An 11,841-nucleotide genomic window follows, 5' to 3' on the forward strand; every position below is an offset into this window, starting at 1 on the left:
CTACATAGATAAGGACTAATCCAGCTTTTCTAACAAAAAAATATTGCCGTCAATGGATTTCTGCAAAGTGACTGGATGGCCATCTATTCAGACATTCACCAGACATTATTTACTGGACATGATGTAATCTGATGACATACAGTTTGGGAGACACGTTCTCCACACAGCTACTTAACAAAATGGTTTCTGATTATGCAGAATACATGGCTGATCTTGTTATTGTTGCCCTCCCTACAATTATTGTTTGGGTAAATCCCATTCTAATGGCTACCATGAAGCATTGAAGAGGAAAGAAACTAATAACATTTACCATTTATTATTTTTTCCTCAAAACACATCATGCAGTCCAATATTCACGCTCCAGGTGATCGATACGGTATGCTTATATATTTTATGAAGAGCATGGGAAATCGCTCAAAGACACGGGGGAAGAGGAGGAACTTCACTATATACCAATCTCTACCTAAGGCAAGAAGAGACTAACATGTCTGTCATGGAGTATTTTGAGGAAAAGGAATTAACTGTAAATATAATTTGCTTCTTTGTTATGCAGTTGAGCGTAAACTACTGTTCCTCATAATGTGCTATATTTGACTAAAAGTGGCTAAATAGGCTACTTTTATCATGTTTTTAATGGGACTGATAACAGGAAGTCTGTAGGAAAATATCTCACCTCACGAAGACAACCGACATCAGAACTTAAGTTAGGTTCTTGAAATTTTACATATATATTTGTGAATGTCTTTAGTAGCTCATTTTCAAAAGTCAATATGTAAAAGATTTGTAGTTGATTCTCTGAAAAGTGCCACTATTTCTGTAAATAATAACTAATTGTTTGCAGACGTACAACATAATAGAATATATGTGACACTTAGTAAATATCTGTACTAAGCATATCTGTGGAAACAAATAGGTGAAGAACAAAGAATGAAATTATTATTTTTTTATTGGGAATGTTCATTTCAAAAGAAAACAAGTGGAGAACATGCAAGCATATTACAATGAATAATATATTCAAAGAAGTCTAGCACTCAATGTCTCCAAAGGGAATAATCAGTATATTAAATGTCATTACAAGAACTACAGTAAAGGAATTCTCCCCATTAACTATATTTGTGCATCTTGGTTTTCTGCTAGACACTTTTTGGAGCAGGTATAAATTTCCACAGCATAAAAATATAAATGAAATAGAGTCCAATTCATGAGCTGGGGGCATACTGCAGGACAAGGCGGTCAAATTCATTCTCCTGTGAGAAAGAGATGAAAATGTAACTACAGTGTGTAAAAATGGCCAATATCATAAAAAGAACAATACACGACAAATATACAATGAATTTATATTTTATATATACACAATGTTTTTCCCCAAAAGCTTTAAAAGGCTCCCTCCTACAAACATAAACCCCCCCCCCCCTAAATACAGCTGTTGGCATTACACTGTAGACTAATAATAGTACTCACCTGTAGCCACTCTTACTGTCAGTTCCAACAACAGTGCTCTGATGTCGGCCCAGCGCCTGTCTTTACCCCTGAAGTTTGCTTTGCAGAAGCAGAGTGCAATGAGGTGTACCGTGACGTACAAGATTTTAAACCTGCCACTTCACTTATAAAGCCAGTTAGAACTTCTCCTCAAAATAACTAGAGGAGGCTTTGCTGACCACTTGTACTTCTAACTGTACCCACCATGGCAATCAGAGGGGAGTACTATTATTTTACCATTTTCAATTTTATCTTTTTGTTGAAAACCCCTATAAAAGGACACAGTAAACACTAAAATTAAATATTTTAATCTAAAGAACCCCACACAAACTGTGACAAAGACTCATCTGCTCCTGAAGCACTAACTAAAAAACAAAACAAAAAAACAGTTCCTGCCCCATGTTTACACTGCTGACATCTAACTTTTTTGTCTATATTAATCAAAAGCTGGCTGCGAGAAGCAGGGCCATAGCTGCTTCCCTAATATAACAGAGGGGTGGGCAACACTCATACAAAAGATTGAGTAGGCTGTAGAACAACAGAGGAGTAGAAGTGTGAGATCTTTGTATGGTCAAGTATTACCTTTGCTTGAAATTCCTTGATAAATGGGTGATTTCGATGTCCATCCTTCAGCTGAGACAGATAACGGTTCGTGACCTTGTGTAAGACAATGATAAAATGTGACAACAGTTAAAGGTTTCTTTTATGCAGAGCTGACACCACTAGCGCAGCATAATGTAAAAATTTTTTTTTAAAAAAAGTATACTGTACAGATAGATTTTAAACATTTCCTAGAAAATCAAATATGTTTTCAAAAACTTTAACTAAATAAATATATAACGCTAAAGCTCTTTATTTGGTATTTTAATTGCAGTATGCATGAATAAGGATTATAGGCTCTGTACTTTGTAAACAAATCCAAGAATCATTAAAGATCAGTGTGTTCTGTTGTCATCCAGAATTTTCATGAGCCCTAGTGGTTGGTTTTGTTTTTTGTACATTGTTTTCCCAATTTGTAAATGTATTTTTCCCCCAAGCTTATAATGAATGAAAAATAAAATAATAAATATCCAGTAAGAGAGTAAGGCACAAATACATTACCCCAAGACATTATAGATTGTAAGGCCCTGTCAATTATACTAAGCAATATACGTCGCAATCTAATCTGTCATTTTCTTTCACTTATCATTGTGAATTTAAATTCTTTAAATGAGAATTGTAGGGTTTGCCTGAAAATACAGGTTTCTTGTATTTTTAGGGATTTTAGGTAAATCAGCTTGTCACTGTAAATGCATGCAGAGGATAATAGATACTACTATTTTATAAAGGTAATATAAGCATATATACTTAAAAGGACAGCTACACTTGCAGTGTGATCTCTATATGTTGACACATGTTACAAAAAAAGTTTGCTCTCAAAGCAAAATGATTCAGCAGAAATCCCCTACTAGCATCATGTGTTCATTCAAGTAATTGGATATTTACATCTTAATTTGTCTCTCAAAACCTGTGTGCTTCTTATGGGCTGCCTAGATGCTCACTGCATGATTGTACCAAGCCGCTTCACAGTAGTTCTATTGTAATCGTCCTCTAACCTTGTCCTCTTGTCTCGCTGTATGCTGGCAGTAGGAGCACTCCATGAGAAGCATGTGGAGGTGCTTCAACTTAGGAGAGAGGAAATGCCAATATAATCACTTACAGCTGCTGAGTACATGCATTGTAGAAATTAAAGGGACCATAGCAATATGTGCAGTGGCTCCCTGCAGTGCTCAGCTGGTTAGCACAGCCCTCCTTTCTCTGCTCTGACACGGTCTCTTCTCCCTCCTAAATTGCCAGAGAGCCAGTGAGTTCCACTATTTGCTTTATACTAGGACATCTAGCAGAGGACAGTGAGAGAGGGATAGTATTAACAAAAAGTATGTTATGTAATATATAAGTAAAAGTGTGTTATATGTATATTAAAAATGATCAAAAGGTTTTAAGCAATATGAAACGTATGTACAATGTCTATATTCAATAGATACGTGACTGAATATATATCATACATGCATGTAGGATTACATTACATAATAAACACTGTGTAGGAGTGAACTATTTTTTTCTTATTTTTAATGTTTAAAATGTTTGTGCATCTAATGGTCTGGTGCTTGTGTATAGTCAAAATTGCTTTAAAAGGAGCAAGATACTTTTGAAAGCCAGGAGATAAAGCCTATGACAGAGGTGGCTAAACTCAGTCCTAATGAGCTACCAACATGTCATGTTTTCAGGGTTTCTTTAGTCCTGCACGGGTAAATTAATCTACTCAGCTGGGTCAGTAATTATCCCATCTATTTCTACAGAGAGAAATCCTGAAACATGACCTGTTGGTAACTCTTCAGGACTGGGTTTGTGCACCTCTAGCATCACATAATAGATTATCATACTCTAGTAGAATACAGTTAAGTAATGCATACCAATGCCAAGTGGGCACTGGATGTGAGGGAAAAAACGTCCAAGTGAAAAGTAGTAGAAACGGAAAAAACAGCTTCCTACTTCAATATCCAAAATCCCTTCTTAATATAATTATTTAAGCTTTTGGTCCTCGCCCTCTTGGTTCCTACTCCTTACCCCTGCCTTCACCCCTTCCCTTTCTTCTCCCTTATTTTTTTCTTTCTCTTTACCTATTTCTTTTTAGCGGCACGCCACACCGCTCTTTACTCTAAACTCTTTCTTCTTTTTCTTCTATTAAAAAAATGTTCAGCACCTACTACTATAAATCTTTTAATTGCAAATTCAATATCATGTCAATGTTCCCTCATTCACTACAAATATTATTTACACTTATAACTATTAAATTTGAATGCTTATATAGTTATCGTCTTGATAACATCCTTATCTGATATTACCTGCTGAACTTTGAATAAATAGAGTTGATACGAAAGTAGTAGAAACGAAGATATAAAAATGCTTGAAACGGTCATAATAAATAGAAATGTTAATAAGCCGAAAAATAGACATTTTCCTCTCTCACCTCTGGGGGTTTGCTGATGTGTTGGGTCAGTACAATGAAGTTAATCAGAGTTTCTGGGTGACTGCTGTCCTGAAAAACAAAATAATGGTGTCAAGCGTTTGGACCGAAAGGACATAACCTTCAGAAGCCACTGTTACAATCCTCGGCAACAATGACTGGACCACACTTGCATACATTCATTAATATGAAGGAGCATTTGCACCCATGATATCACAGGGATTTTTATACTTCTATTAAATCTTTTTCTCTGAATCAAGTGGGGGACACCGAGACCATTTAGGATATAGAGCCTCCAAAGGACACTGGCACCTTAGAATCTTTAAGCTATTTAAGCTCCTCTCTCTGTTGGGACTATTTTTTGTAACCAAGCCCGATAGGACAGAACCAGAGAGACAGAAATTAAAGAGAGAGAAACAACAACCACCACCCTCCTAAAAACATTACATTTAACCTTGTTATACTTTAGCAGGAGAACTAAAGTGGACATCAGAAAGAAAAAGAAAAAAAAAAAATGATAAATAGGGTGGGAGCTCAGCGACCACTCATGAGTTCAGCGAAAATTATTGAAACGCATAGAGAGACCATGAGAACATCACAAAGCTGCCCCTCTGGGTGGATATGCTCACAGAGTTGTGGTGCGGCAGTACATGCCACCCAGAACTGGTGTGAATGTATAAAGGAAGGACCATGTGGCCACCCAACCAAGCTGCTCAGTTGAAGCTCCACATCGACCACAAAACTTTCCCTGATCTGAGGAATTCGCCTTCACATTGTGAAGGATTCCCTGCACCAATATAAGCGTAATGAATCACAGAAGTAATTCAGTGAAGTAAGGTTCTGGCGCTGACAAACCTCTTTAAGGTATCATAAAAGGACCAGAAGATTATCAGTCTTCCTACACTCAATTGTTCGTCTGACTCATACCCTTAATGCCACGACCACATCTAGCAATAACATCGGATAATTTTGTATGAATAAAAAAAAAATCTTCATGAAACATGAGATATGGAGATTTCCACGACAAAGCATCCAGTTCCAACACCCAACATGCCTGAGATAATCTGCCTCCCAGTTTTCCACCCCTGAAAATATCACTGCCGATAATGTCGGAACATTTTTATCTGTCCTGCACAGGATCCTGGTGATCTTCATCTCCCTGATAAAGCCACCGAGGTGACTATTCTGACTGAACACATGGGTTTTCCCCACAAGAAGTCATCCCTAAACTAGAGTGCTAAATCTGCCCTTAGTTCCAGGACATTGGTAGCTTGTCCTTCTGAGACTCAAAACCAGAGATGAAGAACTACCCCACACACACACACACACAGTTCTGATGACCGGTTTCTGTCATCACAATTGTTCCATGGCCTATGGCAAAGGGAAAGGACCTGTTAAATATGTCAATCTTCAACCACCAGAGTAGCGAGCAATGCATCCTTGGAAATCTGTTATCCCATTTTGAAATAAGCTCAATCAGGAATGCTCTTGAATTATACCATGCAAGCTGGAAGGTATCAAAGATTGAGACCATCTTTTCATGCCCTTAATAGAGAACAAGGCAAACATCTATCTGCATTCCAATAGACATATCAATCTGTGTCTCCTGAAAGAAACTCTCTCTGATAGCAAATATTGGACACCACAACAGACCCTGAAAGACCAACCTCTGTATAGGAACCAGATTGGATTGCTGATATATAACAATCCAACACTGGGGACCTCGGTTTCTGAACCAAAAATACCGGTAGGTTTTTTGGTTCAGGCCTCCTCGGACCTGCTGGCACTGGGGTGATTACCCCAACAGTAAGTACAGTCAGAATGACCACATGCAGGGCTTAGCATTTTATTTGGTCCATCAGAAATCCAGTAGTGAAGTTATGGCTGGGTAGCTTATTGAGAAATCAAAGATATATCCCAGATCCATGATGCCCCTCGCCCAGGAATCTAAAATAATATAGTACCACTGATCCTGATAGCTCCCACCATAGCCACTGGGTGGGCTATAACAACTAGGATATCGGCCATTGGTAGAGGACCGTTTATTGACACCTGAAGCCTTCTACTAACAACCCTAGAAAAATTTACCGTCAGGAATGAAACTTTCCGGTCGACGCCTGGCTCATGATCTTTTTAAAGGGAAAAAAAAAAAAAAGCCTATTTAAACCATGAATTCACCTGCAAAGTAATGAGTCAGATAGTTTGGATAGCAGAAGACCCCAAAGATGAAATTCTAACCCCAATAAGACAGACACCCAAGCTGTGTAACCGAAAAAATTCAGACGCATCTCTGATGTGCTCACTGAGCTTCCCTAATTCTGACCTAGGCCTCCCTGAGTACAATCCCTGCTCCCCGAAAACCAGTGAAAATTTAAAGCGGCGATGGCTTGTAAAGGCAATTTTGCCTTTACAAGCCATTGCCGTTTTACATTTTCACTGCAAAGTCGCTGATTTCTGGCGACTTGCAGAAATCGGAGGTTCATACATTTACCCCAAGGAGACTCTTGTGTGTGGAAATCCCAGGAAATCAAAGGCTTCTGAGATACTCCAACCCCCCTTCTGCCACCAACAATCATTCCATGGTCAAAGTCACTTGATCACATTTCCCCATCTCATGTTTGGTCTGAACAACAACTGAACCTCTTGACCACGTCAACTCTTATGCATTGAGTTGTTGCAACATGACTGGCTGATTAGATATATGCATTAATGAGCAGGTGTATAGATACCTAATAAAGTGGTAACGAAGTGTATATCCCCCTTGGTCTCAGTGTCCCACAATTGAATTTAGATAAGCACATATGAAACTCAGTAAAAAAGATTCTGACAAACAGGTACATTCAAAAGACAAATAATAATAAATAGACACAGTTAAATAAGTGAAAGAGGGACCTCTACCTTATCCAAAGCTTCCTGCAAGACTCCCTCGGCATCTTCCCACTTGCCCTGTCCCATGTAGCAAGTTGCCTGCCCATTTAGTAGCAGGAGAGTGGATGAGTACTTGTCAGACATCTCTTGGAAGATGTAAAAGGCATCCTGTAACTTATCTCCACCCTGGTAGAATAAAACTCATATGAAAAAACTGAGTGCACAGATATAGTAGCAAGATATACAACACAATGTAAATGACTCAGTCTTTGAAATATTCATGAACTACTAGACTAGCTTAGTATATTCAGACAGCAATTTTAGCTATGTTAGATGTAACATTTGCCAAGGAGGTTTTTTCTTTATTTTGTTTTTTTAAGAAGTCTTTTATTAGATGGTAAGTTAATGTAACATTCCTGGGAGAGGAAAGATTAGAACTAAAGAGCATTAGTACGCATATTATTAATTATAAATCACAAGTTAAAAAGTAAAGACAAGGATTCAATTTCATTAGGGGTTAGAGAGGAGATAAAAACAAGGGCAGACACAGAGGAACCACTAAGTCATAATATTGGTTTCTGCTATTGAATATAGTGCCAAGTCAGGGGCAGCAAGCATTGGTTATCGTACATGTCAAACTAAATATGCAAGCACACAGTTTAACCGTCATGGGAAATGTCTCAGGAGTAATCATCTTACCACAAAAGGAGTCCATTACCATTTTCTCCCTAAGCCAAACAAAGTCTAAATCTTACCATGGCAATATTAACCCATGCTGTTGCCAGCTGTGTTAAAGTAGCATCTTCATCCACTTCCACCATCTTCTTCAGTTCCTTGCTGAATTTGAAACAGAATAAAAACTATTTTTTTAAGGTAATTTTCATACTTCTAAAAACATTGATTGTGAAGTACTTTTTTTTTGTCATACCACTTTTTAAGGATTCTATATTGTACATAGAGATGCCATTCCAATTGACATTCTTTACAAATTTCTTGTAATAATACTTAAGCCATATTAAGTCAACTATAGTTTACGAGTAGACTTACGCATAAAATGCCACACAGACAAAGTGAGTGAATCCGCAGGCTTGCTAAGCCATGCTAAAAATATAGGAGAGCTGAGAGATTCTCCCAACTGGTTTGGCTGAAACATACAAAACTTAAATTGTTGGAATTTCTCTATTCTCTCCTCTCCACCTTTATGTTGCTGTAGTTTATCAATCCCTAGGTCCAGTTTCTCAATTCCTTGACAACTTTGCTGCCTGACTACTTATTTCCCATCTTTTTACGCAACTACTCTCAAAAATCCAATTGACAACCCTCTGACTCTGCTGCCACGAAACTTATTTTTGTCCTTTGTGACACAGTTGTTTCCTGTTTCACTACCTATCAAGCTGCTCCTTTAGCGTTTCTACCTCTGGCACATTCTCACCTCCACCCCCACTACCTGTTGGAGTTCCACAACGCTGGGTTGTTGGCTCTCTGCTTTTCTCACTGAACACATCTTCTCTTGGAGAACTAATTCACTCACCCGGTCTCCAGTACCACTTATACTATAACCCCATAAAACACAGATAAATGAATAAATGTGTGCTTACCGAGCTAAATCAAGTCGGTCAATTTTCAGCAAAATTTGGATTATTGTTGCCATGCTGTAATTGACAAAAAGATGAAAATTTTAGATGCTCTGCTAAAATGCCAATATTTCTACACCTGTGCTACATGCACTCCAGGGATAACTAACATGTAATGGATAACTCAGCATATTAAACATAACATATTATATTACTGTACTATATTAGTGAATTAGACACTTAGGGAGGTTTTTACAGCCATGCATGAGCACGAACCCACATACAGGTTCATAATATTCAGTGCGTAATCATTTAGGTACATGTTTGAATATATCATCTGGACATTTTGGTGGAGAAGTTGTTCACACTTTAATTTTACTCGAAGAACATGTCTTAAACCATTGCAATAACGTTTTAGGCTAAAAATTATTTATTGAGATTTAATTTACAGATTCTGATTTTGGTATTGGTCTAAACCCAAAGATAAACCACAATTAAGGAGTATGAACATCTTAGGAGTCTGAATCATTTTCCAGAATGTTTATTTCGATTTTGTTATGTTCCTGTTCTTTTGGTTGGTCTGTAGTCTCACCACCAAATGTTACTGTTGCTAAATAAAGTGTAAATATGGTCTAATCCAACAAAGTATTTCTAGTTAAATAAATTGCAGTATTCAATTAAACCTATATTTACACATTTTAAAAGTGTAGAGTTTCTTAAAAAGACAAAATATAACTAGTGAAGTTTATTTTCAATGTACCTTTCTGTAAATTAACAGCAAAAATTATAGGACCGAGGGATGTTTGTGGAGGCATCAATCTGCTTCCTTGACAAAGGGAAATGATATCTATGTATCATTTTACATTGTCAAGGAAGCAGATTGATTGGAGCCATAGACTCCAATGGTACATTACTACTGGTAGCCAGATAATGTTGAACTCAGGTACATATGTGCTGTGTGTACTTGTGATAAAACACAGGACTTCCAACATACCACTCCAGACTGTCTCCCTGGTGAAGAGTCCGCAGGGCAGCATCTGTATTGCTATCATGGAAATAAATTGAGGCTGCCATCAACAGGAAGGTTGTGTTGGAGACATCAACACTTTTAGCCATCTTCTTATCCAGCTCAGAGACTATAGCATCCCTACAAGCAAGGGAATAACATATGAATATATTAGAACCATATAATTAACAGGAGTGAAACAATGTCATCATATATGCACATATCTGGCATGCTATGCGTGTGAAGATAGCTGGTGTTCAGTTGACAGTAGCCATTTATGTTACATGAGTTTAACACAGTGGTGGGGCTGCCAATGTCACAGCAAAACCTCAACCTGCAGCCATCAGGCCTGTGCCTTTGAGTTAGTCTCCCCATGCAAGGACAGAGCACACAACGCTGGGATCCGGACAAGCGGCGGAGAACAGTATACCAGGAGAGAAGAGTCTCTACTTGCATAAATGCCACCATGACACTAACAAGAAGCAACTTAAAAGTAAGTTGCTTTTAGTTATTCAATTACAGATGAGAAGCTGCCAAAACCACCTTCCTTCTTGTTTGTCATTCAATGCTCCCAAACAGAGGTATTGAAAACCACTATAGAAGAGGGATTTAAATTCCTATAAGATATTTCATACTTATGCTGTATATTACCATTTTGTTGTAAAAACTGACCTAACTTTATTCACAGTAAGTTGGGGACATTATCATAGAGAATTTTCCCACCCTCCGATTAATTAAAATATCAATAGTTAAGCTATTGTGGGGAAGGTTAGAGTGACAGGTGGAGATAGTGACATGTTTGTGCATTGTGGGTGCATGTGGTAATGTACACAATTCAAGGGTTAAAGACTGCGATAAACAAATCTTAGAAGCCAGGTAGCCAATGGGATTGCTGCTGGTGTCTAACTTGTGGAAGTCATTTCTATTGAGGCTAATGGAATAACATTTACACTGGCTCCTAAAAATATCCTGTAGACTCCTAGATTTGTCAACTGACTTCTAAGATTTAATAATAATTATTGCACTTTATGGTTAATATACCTTCTACAAATTGATTCAACCTGTGTATAATTTTTCATTAGTATTTGTAATTTTTTTTATCCACAAAAGAAAAGTGGAAATGTCATTGAAACAATAGTTTAAGAAACTAAAACTATTATGTTTACTAGCTTATGATCCTGGCTTTAGTTACAAAAAGGAAACCATCCCATCAAACCAAAATAGGAGCATAACAAGCTTCGAAAGATCACATATGAGAGCCAGAAACACACCTGCGGTTTTCATTGGACAGGTATTCTGCAAACATACGGACAGCCTGCAGCTCAGCATTAGCAGTAGGGCGAATTTCATCCAGAACTACTCCATACTTCCTCTATTTCCAGAAAGAGAAAGTGCATCAGTTATAAATGTTTTAACAAACCTAACAAAGGCTGATGAATGGGAATTAAAACATAGATAAATATATTTACCTGTGCTATATATGCTCTGTACAGAAATACATCTCTTTCCACCTCTTTTTCTGGGCTTGAAGGCTAAAGAAGACAACAAGACAATTCAACATCTATGTACAACCTACAATAAGTTTGAAGAGCCATATAATCATTGGAACAGCACATTGATGAGAGAGAGGAGAGAGGACATGATAAGACACAGCAGTACACCGGTTTGTGAGGAATCCCATTGCCTAGCCAACAACCCTGCACAGGCCACCTCTGCTGCAGCCACCTCACCTTTACTTTCTGAGCTTCGTTAATGCTCTGCTGGTAGCTGCCGATGTAAAACCAGTTCTTTACATCAAACAGTTCGTCCACTTCACTCTGAGCAGCCATCTCTGAACCGGACACGTCACCCAGGCTGTGTCACCGCCACTTCCGCCCTCCGTACATCGCCTGCACGGAGACAGCCCA

At 38.0% G+C, this 11,841-nt stretch overlaps 1 protein-coding gene across 1 annotated transcript; it reads right to left on the reverse strand.

Annotated features, from left to right (window-relative positions):
• Window positions 1-928: 928 nt before the first annotated feature.
• COPE (coat protein complex I subunit epsilon) lies at window positions 929-11,829 on the reverse strand. Its single transcript, XM_075207480.1, has 10 exons — window positions 11,665-11,829; window positions 11,404-11,466; window positions 11,206-11,306; window positions 9,923-10,075; window positions 8,953-9,006; window positions 8,110-8,191; window positions 7,385-7,540; window positions 4,490-4,558; window positions 2,062-2,136; window positions 929-1,247 (listed from the first exon to the last, which is right to left on the reverse strand). The coding sequence occupies exons 1-10, from the start codon at window positions 11,761-11,763 to the stop codon at window positions 1,200-1,202; spliced, it is 900 nt and encodes a 299-aa protein (XP_075063581.1). The 5' UTR covers window positions 11,764-11,829; the 3' UTR covers window positions 929-1,199.
• Between the last annotated feature and the right edge of the window lie 12 nt (window positions 11,830-11,841).

This window comes from Mixophyes fleayi, chromosome 1 (genome assembly GCF_038048845.1).
Source record: "Mixophyes fleayi isolate aMixFle1 chromosome 1, aMixFle1.hap1, whole genome shotgun sequence".
Taxonomy (NCBI): domain Eukaryota; kingdom Metazoa; phylum Chordata; class Amphibia; order Anura; family Limnodynastidae; genus Mixophyes; species Mixophyes fleayi.

What these genes read in the sequence shown, in the direction of transcription:
- COPE (XM_075207480.1), bottom strand. Translation starts at nt 11,763, where the DNA reads ATGGCTGCTCAGAGTGAAGTGGACGAACTGTTTGATGTAAAGAACTGG. An exon ending in ACAGAGCATATATAGCACAG is followed by an intron (nt 11,307 to 11,403) that starts GTAAATATATTT and finishes TTCTGGAAATAG; the next exon opens with AGGAAGTATGGAGTAGTTCT. An exon ending in CTGTCCAATGAAAACCGCAG is followed by an intron (nt 10,076 to 11,205) that starts GTGTGTTTCTGG and finishes CCTTGCTTGTAG; the next exon opens with GGATGCTATAGTCTCTGAGC.